Source organism: Chiloscyllium punctatum, chromosome 14 (genome assembly GCF_047496795.1).
Source record: "Chiloscyllium punctatum isolate Juve2018m chromosome 14, sChiPun1.3, whole genome shotgun sequence".
NCBI lineage: Eukaryota > Metazoa > Chordata > Chondrichthyes > Orectolobiformes > Hemiscylliidae > Chiloscyllium > Chiloscyllium punctatum.
The window spans coordinates 29092547-29116156 of NC_092752.1; the positions used below are offsets into that span (position 1 = coordinate 29092547).

At 42.5% G+C, this 23610-nt stretch overlaps 1 protein-coding gene across 4 annotated transcripts in view; it reads right to left on the reverse strand.

Moving 5' to 3' along the window:
- The window catches only part of maml3 (mastermind-like transcriptional coactivator 3), a 532838-nt gene that overhangs the window by 356829 nt on the left and 152399 nt on the right, over positions 1–23610 (reverse strand). Inside the window, exon 1 of one of the 4 annotated variants that reach the window (XM_072584104.1) lies at positions 198–218. The exons of the other annotated variants lie outside the window; for them this stretch is intronic. Coding sequence (XP_072440205.1) covers positions 198–203 — 6 coding nt within the window. The 5' untranslated portion in view covers positions 204–218. Of the gene's footprint in view, positions 1–197; positions 219–23610 lie in introns of those variants that run through there. 4 annotated transcript variants of the gene reach the window in all.

A 23610-nucleotide genomic window follows, 5' to 3' on the forward strand; every position in this document is an offset into this window, starting at 1 on the left:
CCATTCAATCATGGCTGATGCGCATTTCAGCTCCACTTACCAGCGTTCTCCACGTAGCCCTTAATTCCTCTAGACAACAAGATCAGCAGAATTTACAACAATCAAGATTTGTAATGAGGCAGTTATTGTTGACTTAATTACAAATGAGAAGCTCAGTGAAAAAGTATAATATCACATTTGTCTAGGACTTTGCTTACCAACATCTTTCCTCCTTGTCTAAATAGAACGTGAAAAATATCATATGCAAAAATGCTCATAATGTATTTTAAATACAAAATTTTATTGAGAGCTTGGTTCCAAATATGAATAACCGCACAGTCCTTTCAGATCTTGTTACTTGTTCATTTTAAACAATTACAGCATTGTTTGAATTTTCAGCACAGACAAAAACAACACCAATTAGAATCCAGTATATTAAATGCAAAGATCCAACTTTTAAACTCAGTTTCCAGTTTTAATATGTCAGACTTGGAACATACGATGAACAATTGGAAAGCAGTAAACCTATTTTTAAAGAAAACTCTACTGGAAGGGGTTGATGAATTTGTTCTTTACCTTTCAAAAAGATTTCTTAACTACCTTAAAATAGCTTCTTGCAATTTTTAATTCTCTACAATTTTCCATCTTAGAAATAATAAGCTCAGGGGTGCTCTGTTAACAGACAGCTTTGTGGTCAATCAGAAATAAAATAAAACAAAACATTCTGGAGGCTGAAGCCCTGCTTCTCACATAAACATAATCCTCCAAAAATAAATTGTTAGAAACACTGCAAATACAGAAAATGCTACCATGTATTTATGCTTCCTTTTTTCGTAAGTTTTATGGTTTTATGATAAATCTCACTTTCAGTAGCCAGTACACTGCGGAAAAAGAAAACCAGTGGCCAAAAGGATTATTAAGTGACACCAGAAGCAAATTGGTTAGTTTCCCTTTCCCGGTTTTCATTGGTAGATTAGATTAGATTCCTTACAGTGTGGAAACAGGCCTTTCGGCCCAACAAGTCCACACCGACCAGTTGGACAGTAACCCACCCAGACCCATTCCCCATATTTATCCCTGACCAATGCACCTAACTCTATGGGCAATTTAGCATGGCCAATTCACATAAGCTGCACATTTTTGGACTGTGGGAGGGCAAGCAGCCCATTTTTGGGACAGGAAAGAAGCAGGGAGAAAATATGACAAACTATGAGCAAGGTGGGGGTGACATGGGTAGGAGTGTGGGCAGCAGTGAAGTGGAGAGGAATGTGGTAATCAATGTAAGTGGAAGGTGAATGGTAAGGGGATGGAAGTAAATACAAATGTGAATAAAAAGGGACAGGAAAATAGCAGAAGCTGGGAGATCATTTTGAAGTCGGGGAGGAAGAAACGTTTCTGCATCAACTGGCAGGGATTGTGAAGGGAAAAGGCCAGTGTGAACCTAGAAGGTATAAAGTGCCAGTTCAATGTTGCAGATAATTTGCAATGAGGGTCTCGCCATCTGACTCAAGGCCTCTCCACCATCAATAAAGGCTTAGATCAAGAATGTGATAGAATATTCATGACTCTAGATGGGTGCAGTTGCAACACTTAAGAATTTTAACACGATTTGGGATAAAATAGTCCTCTCAAATAGGGATTTTTGTCACTAAATTTTGGATCAGTCACTTCATGTACAATAAACGGTGAGTGAAGTATTCTATTTACAGAATGTACTGCAGCTCTCAACAAGCATTCTTTAACACCACCTCCCATCAAAGGGAGATTATTGCTGGGAAAGTCAATAATAATAATGATGGAAACATCAGCATTGAATCAATTTGACCCAACATGCCTGCACTGATTCTCAATGTTCCTCTTCAAGTGTCGCACATTAGCCTGGCTTGGGAATCTATTAATGTCCTTACATTGTTACTGGGTCTGAATCATTAAAGGCTCTGCTTAACACAATTGTGGGAATACCATCTCACTCGGACTACAATGGTTCAAGGAAAAGACCAATCAGTACCTTCCCTAGGCATCTTAGAGTGTCCGGGGGGTCAGTTAGCTCAGTTGACTTATGGCCAGTTTGTGATGCGGTGTGGGTTCAAATCCCACATCAACTAAGGCTACCATGAAGGACTCTTCTTCTCAAACTCCCGCCTTGCCTGCGGTTTGGCAACCTTTGGGTTAAACTACCACCAGTCATCTCTCTCTAATGAGAGAGTCGCTCTTTATTGCCAGAGAAGAAACAATATTAGTGCCTGAGAAGAAGCAAATTAAGTGTGAACAGTGGGTGGTGAATCAGGGAACTTTATCTGTTAGAATAGGTGAAAGTACAAGAATATGAAGGCTGGTAAGGAAGAGACGTCCCAGTATTCAGGGATTATTTTGCCCCCTGCAATTTTAACTGATGCAACTTTGGGTATAGCCATATGTTAAGACTGGGCCCAACCATGATCTCAACACTCCCACTGTGTGACTACTACTTTGTCTGTCATTTGTAACACAGGAAAGCAAACGGTCTTATGCAAATTCTGCTCAAGCACTAAGGAAGATCCTGAAATCTTTCCAAACCTGTGAATACCTAACAGGGCAAGGCTGCAGACTCATAGCACCCCTACATGTGGCATTAGGCCATCGGGTCCACACCAACCCTCTGAACAGCATCCCCACCCAGATCCATCCTCCTACCCTATCCCTGTAACCCTGCATTTCCCATGGCTAATCCAGCTAGCCTGCACTTTCCTGGACACCAAGAGCAATTTAGTGTGGCCAATCCACCTAACTCATGGGGACCCTGCCGCCTGCAAGTTTCCCGCAAAGCCTTACACAATCCTGATCTGCAATGATACTGCTATTCTTTATTGCTGTTGGGTGAAAATCCCAGAAGAACTTCCTTTGTAACAACATAAAGTGTACTTCACAGGAGCACACAGACCTCAGCAGCTCAAGCTGGTAGCTCAAATAGTGATCAGGGCTGGCCAACAGATGCTGGTCTTGTCAGGGACGCTCCCATTTCCATGAACAAATGTAAAACAATTTTAAAATGTATATGTATCCAATACCTTGAGACACTCACCTTAATCACAGCCTGTTACTCAAGACTGATTATCAGTTACACATATTATATTGAGTTGTCAGCTCTTTATGGCTGTGGTAACTTTTCTGAAACTTTTCTGTAGGCTTTCTAGAGTTCCACAAGCTCTAACAGGCAAAGAGCCTAGAACATGCATGTGAAACGATACAACACTGAGGTGCGGTGCTAGGCATGGCCAAGACATGACAATGCTTTTAGGTAAGGTGCAGGGCCAGGTTAGTTTTAGGGTACTATTTGAAGCTGATCATTTTAAAAATGCCACAGTTATCCCCAGCAGTCTTTATCAACTAGCCAATTTGTGTTAATTAAAATAATGTGTGTGAGAGAGAGAGAGAGAGAGAGAGAGAGAGAGAGAGAGAGAGAGAGAGAGAGAGAAGAAAGATGCCAAACTGATATCACAACTTTAAAGTGGTTCAGTCCAGCTCAATTTTGGTTTTGAACAGTTTTCCTTCTTTCTGGCAGGCATTAGCTGGAGAAAGACACTGGTCACATTCACTGGAACGGTCTCTTGAAATAACAAGCAACATGTTGCTCCATAGCCCTTGTGTCCATCATTAAAAAAAGCCACGCTAACCTACCCAAACAACAGTGTACTCAAGCAGAAAGGCTTTGCACCATAGCATATTGCAATTTTAGAGGTGCTACAACACAGATTCACTAGGATGATGCTTGGTGTGAGGAAATCCCAAAAAGAAAATAAAAACAGCTTTAAAAATTGAGGTAGTGTTAATTGGGAGAATGCAAACAATGGGACAGTATTCTGTAGATACAAAATTAAATGCCACAGTTCTAAATGAAGGCCAGGAGAATTTTATACACTCTAGGCTGAAAGACTGTTAAATTCATTCCTAGAATGAGTGATAATGACAGAGCATGTCAATATTCAAGATTAGATTGAATATGCTGAGGAGTTCAGTGATGATTTCAGAGCCTGGTCAGCTAAGTACTTGATTTTAAGACTTAGGAAAATTATAGATCTTAATCTCTCTTTTTTTGATAAATCTATAATAGTAAGTAGGGTGACTTTTTTTTTAAACCTGTTTTACCGAGATCTGTCAATTGATTGTATTTTAATGTTAATGAAAGATATTAAGACATTCGAGAGCAATGTTTTTGTGCCGCAAACTGTGCTAACATGGAGTTTCTAAGCAAAGGGCATTCAGTTTGTTTTTCATTAATTTCTGGGTCTGTAGATTGTTAAAGGGGCAAAAAATGGCTTCTAGTAGAGTGATGTGCTCTTTCTGCAAGATCTGGAAGCATTTCAATGTTCTTGGAGACTACGTCTGCAGGAAATGTGTTTAGTTGCACATTCTATCAAATTACATGATTGGTTACAGCGACAGTTGGAGGCAATGAGGAATCTACAGGAGCCAGGGGTGTGATGGACGCAGTTTCAGGAAGGTCGAGATCCAGTCAGGTAGATGAGTTACTGCTTGGAAAGGCAGGAGGGGTAAGCAGGTAGTGGAGAAGTCTCCAGTCAGACAGCATCCAAGGAGCAGGAGAATTGACGTTTTGGGCATGAGCCCTTCTTCAGGAATGGAGGAAGAGAGTTTCTTCAAGAAAGGCATCCTTGTAAGAGAATTCGCAGTAGGTTCATGCCCTTGGATGCTGCCTGACCTACTGCGCTTTTCCAGCAACACATTTTCAGCTTTGATCTCCAGCATCTGCAGTCCTCACTTTCTCCTAGAAATCTCCAGTGGCTATCCCAATCTCAAGCAAGTATGGGGTTATGGCCCCTCAGAGGAATATAGCACTGACAGCTAGGTTTCTGGTGCCCTGACTTGGTATACTTTGAAGAGGGTTATATCAGGCTCCAAATGATTGATTGTAATGAGTATTGTCATCTCTGTATGAAGGTTCCTGATGAAGGGCTTTTGCCCGAAACGTCAATTTTACTGCTCCTCGGATGCTGCCTGAACTGCTATGCTCTTCCAGCACCACTAGTCCAGAATATTGTCGTTTCTCGTCAGGGGCTCAGACAGACACTTCTGCAGCTGGCACCAACACATCAAGATGGTGTATTGCTTCACTGGTGCCAGGGTCACGGATGTCTCGAAGCGGGTGCAGAGTATTTTAAAAGGGCAGAGTGACCAGCACAAGGTCGTTGTGCACATTGGTACCAATGACATAGGTAGATAAAGGGATGAGATACTGTAGAGAGGCTATCCAAATATAGGCATGAGGTTAAAAAGGTCTCCGAGAGTAGTAACATATTACTCCTGGTGCCATGTGCTAGTGAGAGTAGGACTAGGAAGATAGAATGGTTGAATGCGTGGCTGAAGAGGGGTGCAGGGGAGAAGGATTCACATTTTTGGATCATTGGAATCTCTTCTGGGGTATAAGTGACCTGTATAAGAAGGATGGATTGTAACTGAATTGGAAGGGGACCAATATACTGGCAGGGAGATTTGCAAGTGCTACTCAGGAGGATTTAAATGAGTAAAGAAGTGGTGGGGGGAGGGGGTGATAGTGATAGTGAGAAAAGAGATCAGTCTGAAGTTGGTATAGTAGTTAGGTTAAATAGTCAAGGCAGGCAAGAGAACGGCAGAGAAAGAAGTCAGACTGATAAATTTAACTGCAATTACTTCAATGCAAGAGGCCTGACAGGGAAGGCAGATGAACTCAGGGCATGGTTGGGAACATGGGACTGGGATATCATAGCAATTACAGAAATGTGGCACTGGGAGGGGCAGGACTAGCAGCTTAATTTTCCAGGGTATAGATGCTATCCAAGGATAGAAAGGGAGGCAAGGGAGGATGGGAAGTGGCATTTTTGGTCAAGGAAAACATAACAGCTGTACTTATGGAGGGCATTCCTAAGAGAAACTCCAGTGAAGTTGTATGGGTGGAACTGAGAAATTGGAAAGTGATGGTCACCATATTGGGATTGTACCATCGACCCCCGCCCCCCCCCCCACCAATAGTCAGTAGGAAATTGAGAAACGAATACATAAGGAGATCTCAGATATCTATAAGGATGATAGGTTCGTAACGGTAGGGGATTTTAACTTTCCAAAAATAGACTGGAACTGCCATAGTGTTAAGGATTTGGATGTAGAGGAATTTGTCAAGTTTGTCCAAGAAAATTTTCTGATTCAGTTTGTGGATGGACCGACTAGAGGAGTAGGTCTTGACCTACTCTTGGCAATCAAGGCAGGTAAACTGAGGTGACTGTGGGAGATCACTTTGGAGCAAATGATCATAATTCTGTTAGTTTTAAAATAGTTATGGAAAAGATAGACTTGATCCAAAAGTTAAAAGTCAAAATTGGAGGAAGGCCAATTTTGGAGGTATTAGATAGCAACTTTCAAAAGTTGACTAGGGGAAGCTCTTCACACAGTCAGAAAGTGGGAGGCTTTCAAAAATTAGGTAATGAGAATTCAGAGACAACTTGTACCTGTTAATGTGAAGGGCAAGGCTGGTAGCTGTAGAGAATGCTGGATGACAAGAAAAATTGAGGCTCTGGTCAAGAAAACGGAGTCATATGTCAGGTAAAGACAGATGGAATCCCAGAGGAGTACAAGGGCAGTAGGAATAAGAAGGAAATGAGGACGACAAAAAGGGGACAGGAGATAGCTTTAGTAAATAGAGTTACGAAAAATCCAAAGAGATTCTACAAATACATTAAGGACAAAAGGGTAACTAGGGTGAGAATAGGGCCCATTAAAGATCAACATGGTCTTCTACGTGTGGAACCACAGGAAATGAGTGAGATACTAAACAAATATTTTGCATCAGTGTTTACTGTGGAGATGGACATGGAAGCTAGGGAACTCTGGGAAATAAATAGTGACGCCTTGAAATAGGTCCAGTTTACAGAAGACTTAGTGCTGGAGGTCTTAAAATGCATAAAGGTAGATAAATCACTTGGGCCTAATCAGGCGTATCCCAGAACTTTGTGTGAAACTAGGGAAGAAATCGTGGGGCCCCTTCCATACAATGAGATATTGTATCATTGACAACCATGGGTGAGGTGCTGGAAGACTGGAGGTTGGCTAATGTAGTGCTATTATTTAAGAAAGGTGGTAAGAAAAAGCCAGGGAACTATAAACTGGTGAGCCTGATGTCCGTGGTCAGTGAGTTGTTGGAGGGGATTCAGGATTTATATGCATTTGGAAAAGCAAGGACTAATTAGGGATAGTCATTATGGCTTTGTGCATTGGCAACTGTGCCCCACTAACTTGACTGAGTTTTTTGAAGTGACGAAGACGATAGATGAAGGCAGAGCGGTAGACATTGTATATTTGGATTTCAAAACGTTTGACAAGGTTCCGCATGGTAGACTGGTTAGGAAGGTTAGATCACACGGAATCCAGGGGAGCAAGCCATTTGGATACAAAATTATTGAATGTAGGAGGCAGAGGGTAGTGGTAGAGGGTTATTTTCCAGACTGGAGGCCTGTGACCAGCAATGTGCCACAAGGATTGCTGCTGGGTCCATTGTTTTTTGTCATTTGTGTAAATGATGTGGACGTAAATAAAGGCGATATGGTTAGTTAAGTTTGCTGACACCAAAATTGGTGGTGCGGTGGACAGTGAAGGAGGTGACCTCAGAATAAAATGGACCCTTGATCAGATGAGCAGAGGAGTGACAGATGGAGTTTAATCTTACTAAATAGGAGGTGCTGCATTTTTGAAAAGCAAACCAGGGCATGACGTGTACAGTTAATGGTAGGGCTCTGGGGCGTGTTGCTGAACAGAGACCTAGGGTGGTTCAGTTGCACAGTCCCTTGAAAGTGGAGTCTCAGGTAGACAGGGTGGTGAAAAGACATTCAAGCACACTTATTTTTATTGGTCAGTGTACTGGAGTTGGGAGGTCATGTTGCAGCTGTACAAGACATTGACGAGGCCATTTTTGGAACACGGCATTCAATTCTCGTCTCCTTGCTACAGGAAGGATGTCATTAAACTTGAGAGGGTGCAAAAAAGATTAATAAAGGATGTTGTTAGAATTGGAGGGTTTGAGCTAGAGGGAGAGGCTGAATAGGCTGGGGCTGTTGTCCCTGGAGCGGAGGCTTATAAAATCATGAGGGGCATGGATAGGGTAAATAACAAGGCCTTTTCCCTGGGTTGGGGGTGTCCAGAACTAGAAGGCATAGGTTTAGGGTGAAAGGAGAAAGATTTAAAAAAAAGACCTAAGGCACAATCAGAGGGTGATGCATGTATAAACGAATGATGATTTATTGTCATGTGTTGTCTATAACGAACAGCACAGTAAAATACTGTGAAAAACATCAACTGTCACCATAATCATAGAATCCCTACAGTGTGGAAACAGGCCACTTAGGCCCAACAAGTCTACACTGAAGACAAACCCATTCCCCAACCCTATTACTTTACATTTCTCCCTGACTAATGCACCTACACATCCCTAAACACTACGGACAATTTAGCATGGCCACTTCATTTAACTTGCACATCTTTGGATTGAGGGGAAAAACCGGAGCACCCGGAGGAATCCCACGCACATACAGGGAGAATGTGCAAACTCCACACAGACAACCACCTCAGACTGGAATTGAACCCAGGTCCCTTGTACTGTGAAACAGCAGTGCTAATCACTGAGCCACTGTGCCACCTGTAATCTAATGCTATTTAGAATAATTTGGGAAGAAAAAAAAAGATATGTTTGGAAGAGCTGCCTCCATCAAGAGTCCTGAGCCAATTCACCAACGTCACCTGCACCAGCCTCCTACATCGCCTTGCGCTGCTTGTACCGGACCCACCAACGTCAGAGTCGCCACACTTCAGGCGCCATCTTTTCATTGCTGGGCCCACCTCACGGCCATCGACAATGGGTCCCATGCTGGACCCATACCCGTCCCACAACCAGGAGTCAGAGTCATAGAGATGTGTAGCACGGAAACAGACCCTTCGGCCCAACCTGTCCATGCCAACCAGATATCTCAACCCAATCTAGTCCCACCTGCCATATCCCTCCAAACCCTTCCTATTCATATACCCATCCAGGTGCCTCTTAACTGTTGCAATTGTACCAGCCTTCACCATTTCCTCTGGCAGCTCATTCCATACACGTACCACCCTCTGCGTGAAAACCATACCCCTTATATCCCTTTTATATCTTTCCCATCTCACCCTAAACCTATGCCCTCTAGTTGCAGACTCCCCAACCCCAGGGAAAAGACTTTGCCTATTTATCCTATCCATGCCCCTCATAATTTTGTAAACCTCTATAAGGTCACCCCTCAGCCTCCGACGCTCCAAGGAAAACAGCCCTAGCCTGTTCAGCCTCTCCCTATAGCTCAAATCTTCCAATCCTGGCAACATCCTTGTAAATCTTTTCTGAATCCTTTCAAGTTTCACAAAATCTTTCTGATAGGAAGGAGACCAGAATTGCACGCAATATTTCAACAATGGCCTAACCAATGTCCTGTACAGCCGCAACATGACCTCCCAATTCCTGTACTCAATACTCTGACCAATAAAGGAAAGCATATCAAACACCTTCTTCACTATCCGATCTACCTGCGACTCCACTTTCAGGAGCTATGAACTTGCACTCCAAGGTCTCTTTGTTCAGCAACACTCCCTAGGACCTTACCATTAAGTGTATAAGTCTTGCTAAGACTTGCTTTCTCAAAATGCTCCAGCTCTGGTACTGCCGTGCTGATAACAAAGAGCCCCCAGCTCCAGGCTGACAGGAATGGGCTGCCACAGGAAGTGGTGGAAGCTGGTACAATTACAACATTTAAAAAGGCATCTGGACGGGTATATAAATAGGAAGGGTTTAGCAGGATATGGGCCGAAGGGTCCGTTTCCATGGTGTACATCTTGATGACTCTATGTGGACGTAACAAATAGGATCGAACAGATAAAAGAACAAATTGAATAAATTTGATTCTGGTGAAGCCGAATTGCTTCATTCTGTGCTCTCACTATGCAAAAATGTGCATTTGTTGGGACTCTTCAGAACCACTGAATTATTCATGACTCTGTCAATACTGAAATTTGTCACCTTGAAGATCAATCCAATTTGTCCATTATCTTCTTGTTAGGAATCAGCAGGGAAGGTGGATGGGGTGAGGCAAAAGGAAGCAGGGGCTTATTGAAATTGTTACAAAATTAAATTTGATATTAAATGCACAGTTCCGAAGACAAAAACAGATCTAACAAAAGCCAGTTATGAGCATACTGTGTGCAAGATCGAGATAAACACAGGAGTCGAATTGACAATGCAAAAAACGCAGATCCGACACTTCAGCATCTGAGTACAGAAAAATCAGGTTAACATTTTGGGTAGTGACCCTTCACCAGTATTAGAAACTGAGAGACAGCTGAGCTTTGTTATAATCTACAACAGAAATGATCGTGAGACAAAGGGAAGAATACCAAAAATATGTGCAGAAGTAAAAATATGGATTTAAGCAGGACTACGGAGGAGGAAGGCAATCCATCCATTATATCACTGCATCATTCTACCCCAGAGAGACAGTTAAAACAAAAGAATAAAGAACAGGAGTAGGTATTCAGCCTGTCAAGCCTGCTCCACCATTTAATACAATCATGGCTGATTTCATCCAAGCCTCAACTCCACTTTCCTGCCCGTTCTCCATAACCCTTCAACCCATTACTAATTAAAAATCTCTGTCTCCTCCTTAAATTTACTCAATGTCCCAGCATCCACTGCACTGCAGGGTAGTCAATTCCACACATTCATGACCCTTTAAGTGAAATATGAGGAGAGATTGACTAGGTTAGGATTGTTTTAACTGGAGTTCAGATGAGCGAGGGGGGAATCTCACAGAGACTTATAAAACTCTAACAGGACTAGACAGGGTAAATGCAGAGAAGACGTTCCCGATGGTGGGTGCATACACAAGTAGGGGTCACAGTCTGAGGATTCGGGGTGGACCACTTAGGACAGAGATGAGGAGACATTTCTTCATCCAAAGAGTGGTGGGCCTGTGGAATTCATTACCACAGAAAATAGCTGGTGCTAAAACATTGAATGTTTTCAAGATCCGGCTAGATAGAAGCACTTGGGGCGAATGGGACCAAAGGTTATGGGGAGAAAGCAGTATTAGTTTATTGAGTTGGACGATCAGCCATGATTGTGATGAGTGGCGGAGCAGGCTCAAAGAGCCGAATAGCCTCGCCCTGCTCCTATCTTCTACGATTTGTTTTTCTACATTGCCTGAGATGGAAAGTCTCAGTTATGAGGAGAAACTCAATTGGCTGGGTTTATTTTCCTTGGAGTACAGGAGGCTGAGGGGATATCTGATTGAGGTGTACAGAATTATGGGAGGCAGAGACAATGTAGATTGTGAGAATCGCTTCCCCATGGCAATGTGTCAAAGACCAGTTGACACAAGTGAAGGTGAGGAGCAAGTGCTTTAGAGGAGATCTGAGAGAGAAAAAAAAAGTTTCACCCAGAGGGTGGTGAAAGTATGGAACATGCTGTCTGAGATGATGCTGGAGGCAAGTACTCTCCCAACATTTACGAAGCATCTGAATGAGCACTTAAAATGCCAGGTGCCAGGACCAAGTGCAGGGAAATGGGATTAGTGCAGTTTGGTGTTTGGTTGGTCAGCATTGACATGGTGGGCCGAAGGCCCTGTTTCTCTGCTGCATGACTCTATAACTCTATCTGCTCAATGTCTTCCTCGTCAATCCTCTTTATTACTTTACATACCTCAATTAAACCTCCTCTCATTTTCTAAATTCCAGAGACTATAGGTCTAAAGAACTCAATCTCTTTTAGAGTCACAGAGATGTACAGCATGGAAACAGATCCTTCGGTCCAACCTGTCCATGCCGAACAAATATCCCAACCCAATCTAGTCCCACTTGTCAGCACCCAGTCCACATCTCTGGAAACAATCTAATGAAGCTCTTAGTGCAACTACTTCTCTTAAGTATGGGGTCCAAAACTATATGCAACACAGCAGATTTAGTCTCACTAATGCCTTTCACAGTTACAGCAACACTTCCCTATTTCTACACTCTATTCCTTTCCGAATAAATGCCAAAATTCCACTTGCCCTCCTTATTACCTGCTGTAACAGCATACTCGCTTTCTATGATTCATGCACAAGATCACCCAGACTCTTCTGCACCAGAGCACTACATTTCTCTTCAGGTAGATAGTTGTCTTTCTATTCTTCCAAATAAAATGGAGAATCTCACACATATCCATCCACGTTAAACTCCAACTGCCAAATTTTGGTCCATTCACCTATCCTATCCTTACTGACTTGTACCTTCTTTTTTTATTTCTTCATTGCAACTTAGTTTCCCACCTTTTTTAGTGTCACCTGTAAATTTGACTACAGATGTTATTAATAAGTTATTAATACAGATTGTAAATAGTTGGGACTCAAAGGACCAAACCTTGTGACAGCCCAATAGTTGCACTTTGCCAACCAGAAAAAGATCCAGTTATCAGACTCCCTGCTTTCTGTTGGCTAGCCAATCCTCTGAGCAAGCTAATTTCCATTACCCCAACTCCATGTGATCTTACCCTTTGTACAGCACTTTATTAAATGCCTTCTGGAAATCCAGATATACACCATCTTTAGGATCCCCATTAACTACCTTGTTAGTTGCATCTTTGAAAAACTAAGGGAAATTAGTCAAATACCATTTGCCATTCATAAAATCATGCTGATTATAAATGGACCCATTTTGATTTGCCTGATGTCCTGTTATTACTTTCATTTAATGGATGCAATAATTTGAAAACAGCTTCTATTAAAACATGGGAAGAGGTGAAAGTAATTACTTATGGATTGGGAAGACTAAATGTACTTTGGGTGCCTGTTCTGCAAACCATCGCTGCTTGACTTTTAAATGCAACCTCCTTTTCGAGATTCGCCTTCAGATTCTCTCCCATTCCCATCTTGGATTCTCAATCTTACATCATCTACAATATTCCCACTATCATATCAGGAACAATGTGGCAATCTTCTGTCCTAAAGTTCTGAGGGAGGTACCTTGCACTAAACATTTGTGCCGTGTGCAGTTTAAACATTCCAAATGTTTAAAATCCAGAGTTGGTAAGTGTTCTAAATGGCTGGTTAAATTCCTCACTGGAAACAAAAAATAGAAACCGACCCTTAATAGCTCAACTTTGTTCTGACTTGAATATTTATTGAGTTTAGTGCCTAAGACCTTGATATTTGCCTCATGTGTTGCCTATAGAACATAGAGCAATACAGCGCAGAACAGGCCCTTCAGCCCTCAATGTTGCGCCGACCTGTGAACTATTCTCAGCTCGTCTCCCTACACTATCCCATCATCATCCATGTGCTCATCCAGGAATTGTTTAAATCTCCCTAATGTGGCTGATTTAACTACATTGGCAGGCAGGGCATTCCACACCCTTACCATTATTTTCCCCTTCTATCTTCTACTTTGCTCCACCTCACCTTTGGACAGCTATTTTCTGCATTGATCCTTCCCAAGCCTCATTCACTGCCTCAGTGAAGTGACTTTTATACTGAAGTTGGTGCTGTGCTAGTACCACCAGTTACTTGCACACTGGTCTCACATGCTCTGTGTTAACCCCAAACCGAACACAGTGCGGCACCAGCCGTAGTCAAGAGGACACTTTTAGAACCTAATTGACAACCAGAGCTCTCAGTGCAGGCTCCTACATGAAAACCAGGCAACAGGAGCCATTGGCACTGACACAGGATCTCATACAATATAAATACAGCTGGAGTCAAATCTATGCACATCTTCCAGCTCTTTCCAGCAATTATATTTTTAAAAAATGTTTAAATGTCCTCCCTCCCCCGGAATATGGATTAGCATTCCTGACGCTTTGACTTTATGTTACTTTCTCCTTCCACACTCTCACTGCATTCAGTCACTATCCTTCCAGCTCCCATTGCTGGTGAAAAACGTACAGTAAATACATTACCTAGTCTTTCCAGCTTCTAGGTCTTGACAAATACTCTGCCAGTATTACCTGGGTTGCAGATTTCCAGCAATTGCAGTTGTTTATTCTTACTTGCACAGCTTCTTCAGAGCTGCATGAACAACTGCTGCTCATACTTCCCCTCCTTTCCCCTCTCCTCTGCTCCTGAAGCTCACCTGGAGATTGTTGATTCTTGGACAGGCAGATGGTGACGGACACCTCGAGTCTTTCTTGGTATGAGGGAGAACCATTGTGCTGAGTGTGAGCAAATTTGTGAACTCACTTGCTCAAAAGGCAACTTTTTAAGCTCAGGACACTGGCAAGAAAGAGACATGAGACACATGTGGAGTTTGCATGTTCTCCCCGTGTCTGTGTGGGTTTCCTCCGGTTTCCTCCCACAATCCAAAGATGCACAGCTTAGGTTAATTGGCCATGCTAAATTGCCCATAGTGTCCAGAGATGTGTAAGTTAGGTGGGTTAGCCATAGGAAAAATGCAGGGTTACAGGGACTGGGTCCTGGGGCTGGGTGGGATGCTCTTTGAAAGGTTAGTGTAGACTCAATGCGTCAAATGACCTGCTTCCACACTGTAGGGATTCTGTGGTTCTATTCTATGATTCTAAATTGTACTCATTCGACACAGTAAAGAGCTCAGTTATAAATGCAGCTTTTCACAGTATCGACAGAATCATGAACTGGAAAGGATTCAGATATGTTATTCATCCACATCGTTTGTCCATCTGACATCACACAGACAGTGAGTAAATGTCACTTATGAATTTTTAAATAATGCAGGAAGATCATGGTCAATATACCTAAATAAATAAAATCTCCTTAACAACAAGATATACATGTGATTTTCCTTTTAGTTGAAGTTGGCCTTGGTTGAGTGGTCACTGCATTATCAGGCAAACAAATAATCAGATTTTTAAACTTACAGCTAGGGCTGATCCCTCACTCCCTCTAAATGATACACACTTCCCTTCTCTTTCCCCACCCCCCTAAGAGTTAAAACGTTTCAGTTCTTTAAAATGTGAGACACCTTGTGAGTTACACAGCATTTTGGAGAAGGGGCAGTACAAGGAAGGAGTCAAGGTTTGGTATACTGAACGGCAGGTGGTGATTTGGATTCACCGTCAATCGTCGACTTACTGATTAAATGAGGAAATGCTAGTTATCTATTTCCAGGCACAAGGCGCTGCAAGTTAACTTGGTGCAAAAGTCATTCCAGATCAATTCCGAACCATCCCCAATCAGCCGGTAATATAGGGCCAAAGCTACCCCACAGGCAGAGAAAAAGAAAAAATGCAGTAGCACCAGTGAAATACTTTGGTTTTTGTGACAATGCTAAACACTTGTTGAGCGATGACCTTATCAAAGTTTATAAAATCACAAGGGGCTTAGATAGGGTGAATAGCAGGTGTCTTTTCCCTCGGCTGGGGGATTTCAAGATTGGGAGGCATACTTTTAGGGTGAGAGGAGAAAGATTTTAAAAAGACAGGAGGGCATTTTTTTTTAAACACAGAGCGGCTCAAGCATGGAATGAACCACCACAGGAAGTTGTGGATATGCGTACAGTTACAATGTTGAAAAGGCATTTGAGTAAATAAATGAATAAAGAGGAGATGGGCAACAGTGGGTTGATGGGACCAGTGTAGTTTGGGAACATGGTCAGCATAGAACTGGTTGGACCGAAGGGTCTGCTTCCATGCTGTTTGATTCCAAGACTACATAACCTGTACTTGACAGCTTTGATTTAAGACATGAACCATTTTTTAACCATATAAAATTCACCAAAACAGTTTCTTTTTTCTAAACCTTGCATGTACACAATGGTGATTTCATGATGTGTATGTATGTAGAGCTGCAAATTCTTGAAATATATACCACATTGTAGGTTTACATTTATATCAGCTTACAAATTTGGCCCCAAAATGTGGTGTTTTAAATAAGAAGGCACTAACATTTTTTTTAAAAGTCTCTCAATGGTTACAAATTTCAAGCACCTAATTTCTCACCTTCTGACAGTCACTGAGTCCTATTTCAGCCACTGACCATGGAGTAAGGCTGCACCCCAATCAGGCCCGAATTCCATTTCTCACAACTACGCACACACTGATTGAAGATGTACATTTGCACAAAGGATATCCTCACTGACTAACCAGCATGTTCCACCGGGATGGGGTGAGGGGGGTGGGCACTGAATGATGACAGAAGGGGCATGCAGCAAGATTCTTGGAGTCACAAGGAGAATAATTTAAACCAGACTTGCAAAAGAGATTTTAACAAATTTATACATTGTACAAATAAAATGGCAGAATTCTTTAGGGTAAGGAAACAATGTCAGGGTCTTCTCGAAAGAACGTGCAATAGAGGAAGTTAATGTCCTGACAGTATAGCCACACACTCAAGAGATTCATCAAAACAGGTTGAAGTGGGTCCTAACAGAAGTTTGCTAGAACCTCAGCAGGCAGACAGCATATTAGATTAGATTCTCTACAGTGTGGAAACAGGCCCTTCAGCCCAACGAGTCCACATCAATCCCCCCCCCCGCCTCCACCTCCGCCAAAGAGTAACCCACACAGACCCATTTCCCTCTGACTAATATACCTATCACTACATGAGGAGCAGGAAAATCGACGTTTCGGGTAAAAGCCCTTCATCAGGAAGCCTCCATGGTGGAGAGATCTCTATTCCTGATGAAGGGCTTTTGCCCAAAACATCGATTTTCCTGCTCCTCGGATGCTGCCTGACCTGCTGTGCTTTTCCAGCACCACTCTGATCTAAACTCTGGTTTCCAGCATCTGCAGTCCTCACTTTTGCCTACCTATCACTACAGGCAATTTAGCATGGCCAATTCACCTGACCTGCACCTCTTTGGATTGTGGGAGCAAACCAGAGCACCCGGAGGAAACCCACGCAGACACGGAGAGAATGTGCAAACTCCACAGAGATAGTTGCCTGAGGCTGGAACCAAACCTGGGACCCTAATGCTGTGAGGCAGCAGTGCTAACCACTGAGCCACCGTGCCACCACTATCACTAGGAGGTGGGAGATATACTGAGTTCCCACTTACAGCTTGCAAAAAGAGTGAGGGTTTTCTTTTACAGTCTGAGTGAGAGAGAGAGAGAGCGAGAGAGAGAGAGAGAAAAAAAACACTTCCCCCTCCCCTCCTATTTATCCACTGGTTAAATAACAAACTCCATCAGACTTGCTTGCCCACAGGCCAGGCAAACAGCAATCCCTGTCTTAACCTGAGGATAAGCAAACACTCTCTCTCTCTCGTTCGCAGTTTTCATTCCCACTGCTAACTACGGTTTGCCCCATAACTCTTCTCATTGACAGAGCACACAAATGGCCTCTGGCTGTGGTGTCCTCCAAGTTCGGAACAAAATAACACGCCTGAGAAACCATCTGTGCACAAGCAAACACTGAGATCAGCTGCTACAGTTACATAAGGGTGAGGATTTTTTTTCTCTCTTGATCTGTATGCACACTAAAAAGAGAGTACATTGGTTTAATTTTATCAGCCCAAGGCTGCTGCTGTTGTGCAGTGGTAAAATCATATTTCTTTGTGTAAAGCAGTACTGTTGTCCTGTATATCTGTGCATGTGTGTGTTTCTTTTAATGGGGGTGGGGAGGGGAAACGACACGGAGGGAAGGGGGTTTGAGGAGGGGAAGGGGCAGCGTGATGTGGAGAAGTAGTGTAAGCCGGCAAAGACTGTTGCCATGGCAATGGCATCTGCATGACATCAGCAGCAGCAGCTTCGAACTCTGGTGCACCATGGAATATCATGCATGGAGCCAGCAAATGCCAGCTTCGTTGTGACTGTTGACAAGTTTCAAGAGTGTGATTCAGATTCAGAAGCTTTTACAAGGTGAACAGCCACTTGAAGCATAAACTCCCAGTGAAGAGAAAAAAAAAACTGAGCTCAAGCCATCGGCAAAAATGCTCTCAACTCTTGCAGCTTTGAAAGTCAAGTTAAGCTTCTCTAGCTCTCTTACCCTATACAACACAAAAAGATGAGGTGATCAAAATAAAGTGGGGGAGTGGGAATTTGCAACTTCAAATCATTTACTCCAAATGCAACTGCGTCTAAGAAAATCAAATGGCATAAAATATGTAATTAAACTCTGAGAAAATGTAAGGATCACAAGAACTTAATACTTAATATGTATTAAGAGATAGATTTTTGATTAATAAGATGAGCAAGGGTTACAGGGAGAAGGCAGCAGGATAGGGTTGAGAAATAGATCAGCCATGATTGAATAGCAGAGCAGAGCAGAGCAGAGCACACTGTGGGCTGAATTCTGATTCTGATCCTGATCCTATATCTTAGTCTTATAACAAAAGCAAGGGTGCAACTCCTGCACTATCTATCTGAGGTTACCATGAAGGACTCCTTCTCCCCTTGCCTGAACTGCGGTGACCCTCTGGTTAAACCACCAAGTTATCTTGCTCCCTCTCTCACACTGTCTCGCCTGCGCGCTCATTCTCTCATGAGGAAGCAGCTGTATGGTCCTCTGAGACTATGGTGACTTTCGTTTTTAACCAATTAGAGCTCCAACTGATACAGACTCTACTGAACAATGTGTGGCACAAGTAAAACTCAAACTCCATCAAAAGAACAAATGAGTGTAACACTGATTAAATTGAGCCGAAAGTCTGGAAATGACTGATGAGCAAAGCACGGGATCATGAATGGAGAACTGCACATGTCTCTTACTGTGAAGCAAAGTCTGTCATGGTAGACTAGTTCTGGAACATAGTCTACAAATACAGAAATTGTACTGGCTGAAGTATTTATAAATAAGAACAAATTCACGGGTCCTAAATTATTCTGTGAATAGCTATGGCTCAGAGGTAACTAAAAACAAATGTCTAAAGTTGGACTATCTTGAATTAATTGTAATTAGAGTGTAAAAGGAAACTCAAAAATCATCTTTTCGCACGTAAGTAGTTACTAGGTAGAATGGATTCTGTAGGAGGCAAAAATGGGACTATATGTTAAAGAGAAAGATTAAACAACTTGATTAATTCTTTGTATTCTGTGTTTGCTAAGGAAGAGGACCCTGACAAAATATCAGAAAAAGAAATGAAGAGTGTGAAAATGGAAAGGGAGGAGGCATCGGAAAAACGAGGTATGCTTAAAGTAGATACATCACCTGGTCCAAATGGTTTGCAGCAGAGATCACTATAGGAAGTGGAAGTGGCTATTAAGATACCAGAAGTTGCTTGCCTTAATTTTTTAATCTTCCCTCAGGATGGGAAGGTGCCAGAGTAATGGAGAACGGAAAATATGATGCACCTCTTTTTCTTGAATAAGGGTAGGAATATCCTTGTAACTACAGGCCAATTGGATGAACAAAAATGATGGGCAAGCTTGGAATACTTAATGAGGGAACAAATCAACTTGGAGAGGTTGGCATGAATTAAGGAGAGTTAACATGGATTTATAAATAGCAAACCATGCTTGATTAAACCCCATTGCTTGATGAAGCAACAGGAATATGGTAGATGTTGTCGAACTGGATTTCAAGAAAGTATTTCACAAGGTAGTGCTGGTTATTCTACAAAAGAGGTTTTGTCCTGTTTTCTTGGCAAAATGGGCAGTAATAATCGAAAATCAAGACTTCAGAGTTGTCAAAATCCTCAGCAATGAGGAAATGTCTGTAGTTGTCTCCAGAGATCATCGATTATTGTAAGTTTAAAGTTGATAAGCAACAGTCTGATGTTATTCACCAGTAGTTTGTCACACTGTTACCTATCCTATTGTTAATGCAAGTTGAAAAGTCAGTTTCAAATAAATGCAGACAAAACTGATGAACAATATTCAGCTGGAGCAGAACTTTGCTCCTGTCATCTCTAACTGTAGCACTCACACAGTACAGTGCTGGAATCTCAGGCTAGATTATAGGCTCCAGTCTCTACAGTGAGATTTGAACATCCCTGAACGTAAAGTAACACAAAGAATTGCTACTGAACTATTTCCAGAAGGCATGAGCTGGACTTCAGTTTGCCTGTCATTGACTCCCATAAATGGGTCATGATAACAGAAAACAAGATTTTAAATACAGAAAGAAAGCAAAGCAACAATATACTATTTTACAACAAATTGCATTTCATATTGAAAACTCTACTTGGACATACTAAATAATCGCAAACAGTCTAGATGGGAGAGCAATGACTAAAATAACATCAAAATGCAAGAAATACTCAGCAGATCTGGCAATATTTGTGGAGAGAGAAACAGGGAACAGTGATGCAACAGAGCCCTTAGAGGCATGCTAGGAGTAATCACTCTGCTATTGTCAGCACTTGCTGTGGTTATTCCATTGAGGCTCACAGTAAGTTCAGGAATCTATATACATGTGCAGTTAAAGCCAGAAATGGCAAAGTTTCTGTCAATTATCTCAGTCTTTTCCATTCTTCTGAGGCACAACCGGACTGCAAAGGATAGGAGATCCATTAATTGCTGAGAAATTTCCCGAAATGTTGTTTGTCTTGCTGTGAAAATCCCAGGAAAAGGCTACACCTTAAATGAATGAGGAATAGCTATGATTTTAACTTTGAACTTTACAACACCTGCTAAATACCAACACCGAGAAGCTAATTTTGTATTGATGTATCATAATTGGGTAAATTCCACATTTTTTCGTTTAAAGATTGTTTGTTTCTTTCTTTTAATTTCTATCTCCATCTAATCTGAAATATTGCCTAAAAATTTAAATTAAAAATGATGGGCGTTGGGTTCTTTTAACTTCCTGGCTTGCCATGTCTGAATGCTTCAGTGTGATTGACCCCATAAGTACTTGCTGACACAAATGTTGTTGCACACCAAAGGATTCTCTTGTCTTGGTGCCAGATTTGAACTGGTCTCTGGGAAAGTGGAGAAGCCGTGCCAGAGACCATTCAGATCTGGGTGGAAGGCTTTCCATAAGGCAAACGACTACCACAGTTAACATCATTACTGACTTAAAATCCGGTTCCTTAATCCTGTTCCTTCATTGATGTTGCTTGATTTATTTTCAGCATTTTCAGTTTTTATTTCAGATATCCAGCAGTTTGCATGTGGACTGTAACTGAGTAACAGAGTGAACTTGGTGTGAGGGAGAGGTGTTATGAGCAGTGTGGAAGTTAGGTCCTGTGTGGCTGCCATAAAACCAGCCCTGATGCAAGAATCAGAAAATGAAGAAGCAGCTTAGCAATGAGCATCTGTGAACCTCACAATTTGTTCACTGAGGCATGCTCACTATCCAAGATTTGCCTTTTCTTTCTTCTCCATGGGTGGCATTGTGCCTCTGTGGTTAGCACCACCGCCTCACACACCAGGGACCTGTGTTTGATTCCATCCTCAGGCTGTGTGGAGTTTGCACTTTAGCCTAGTGTGCGCGCGTGAGTTTCTGCTGGGTGTTCTTGTTTCCTCCTACAGCCCGCAGATGTGCAGGTTGGGTGGATTGGCCATTTTAACTTGCCCGTAATGTCCACGAATGTGTAGGCTAGGCGGATTCTAAGTGGGGTGCTCTTCGGACGATCGTGAGACTTGATGGGCCGACTGGCCTGGTTCCACACCGTAGGGATCCTGTGATTTGCTGGAGATTTGAGTTTTACCAGCAAGTTGTCAGTGAGGAGATCACTGTTGTTTCGGCAAAATGTGTTTCTTTGTTTTGTTTTAGGCTTGGGTTAAACTTTCAATGTAAGCTCATTGGTATTGTGGTATTAAGTGGCATACTAATGACTCATTGATGTGTATATACCTCATAAAAAATTAAACTCTCTTCTATATGACAAGAAATACCACCTGTAACCCTGACCAAAGAGGTTTTTTTTCATTGCTTTAATGTATCAGTTCTTAAAGATCAATTTATGACAGTGAGGAACTCTTTACTTTTCATTGCACCCTTTCTGTTTTCTTTTCCTGAAGGCAGCCCCTGCCATTGGACATCACTTCAGAAATACCGCCAGCCTTCCAACACTTTTTGGCCAAGCAGTTACGCTTCATGTGTGACCTAAACAATGGTCAAAGGAACCATTGGTTCTCACACAAAGCAAATGCACTAGCCAACAGAAATGGCTAGACAGCAGTCTAAGAGGGAACTCTCACGACAGGGATATTGCCATGTTCCTTCTGTTGGCCAGGCTGTCGGATTTGATTCGCCCTGATCTGGGAACTTCATCCTGCAGTCACTAAACCAACTCAGCCATCAAGGAGAATACAACTGAAGGATTCAGTCCATATGAATATTATTCTATGTATTCAGTCTTTGCCTTCCCTCTCCCATTTCCTTGTACGGTTTCCCAATTGACAGACACCGCAGGTGGTCACTTAATTGGAGATAAATGTGCACTTGGTATTCCTCTCCTAACCTCCAAATGTCCTTTCCTGTCTCAGAGAGCCAGAATTGATAACTCTCCTGAAACGACTCCCATTCTGCCCATCTCTTACTCAGAAGAGAGTTGCGAAAGAATTGGGGGAGAAAGCATGAGAACTGGTTTCGTAGAATCCCTGCAGTGTGGAAGCAAGCCATTTGGCCCATCGAGTCCACAGCAACCCTCTGAAGAGCATCACACTGAACCTGGAGGGTTTTAGATTGTTGTGAGGGGTAGAGACAGGATGGTGGGAAAAGACAAAGAGAGAGAGAGAGAGATCACCTGAATGGATTCACAGCAACCCTATTCACAAAACAAACCCTGTGCTCAGGAAGTGAATATTCACATACCCTGCAGCATTTTGTGCTTGTATCTTCCTGTGCTGCACTACCAGGATATCATGGTTTGTCTAATAAGCTCCAATCCAGGGTGCTGCCTGGAAATCCAGTTGTGATTTCGATGTCTTATTTATTTAAGTAACATTTAAACTCCAGGAAGGTCTAAGGGGCCTTTCTTCATTGGAGAGCATATGAATTGTGCGTGAGAGGCACCAGTTAATTTTATGGTGATACATTCGATAACATGGCCTCCACGGCTCCCTGCTTCAATGAGTTCCAAAGATTCACCCCACTCTATCTGGAGAAGTTCCTCCTCATCTCAGTTCTAAAGAGCCACGCCTTCACTCGGAGACTCTGCTCTCGGGCCCTAATCTCCCCCACTGGAGGGGGCATCATCTCCACATCCACTCTGTCTGATGAAGAGTCATCGGACTCGAAACACTAACTCTGCTTTCTTCCCACAGATGCTGCAAAGCCTGCTGACTCTCACCAGCAATTTCTGTTTGTGTTCCACTCTCTCCAGGCCTCTCAGTATTCTATGCCATAGAGAACAGACCCAAAATCACTCTGCACCATAAACCAGTCTTACAGCCAACTGAGCTAACTGACCTCAAGAAGCTCTTATATATCTGATTATACAGCAGTTTTCTTAGAATGCCACCAACCTTCCTGCCTCCATGTCTGACTGTACTGCTACTGCTGCTTTGTCTTTCATTAACAGTATCTGGGCAAGGTCACTATTTACTGCTATCCCTAATTGATTTTGAGAAGGTGATAGTGAGATACCTTATTGACTGCTCCAATCCATGCACACCCACAACACGGTCTTGGAGGGAGCTTAGGATCTGGACACATCAGCAGCAATGAAGACAATGCACTTCTGGCGTGGATCTTACAGAGAAACTTGAAACAGGATGCTCCTGTGCACTTGCATATCTTTATCCTTCTGGCTGGTGGACGTGAA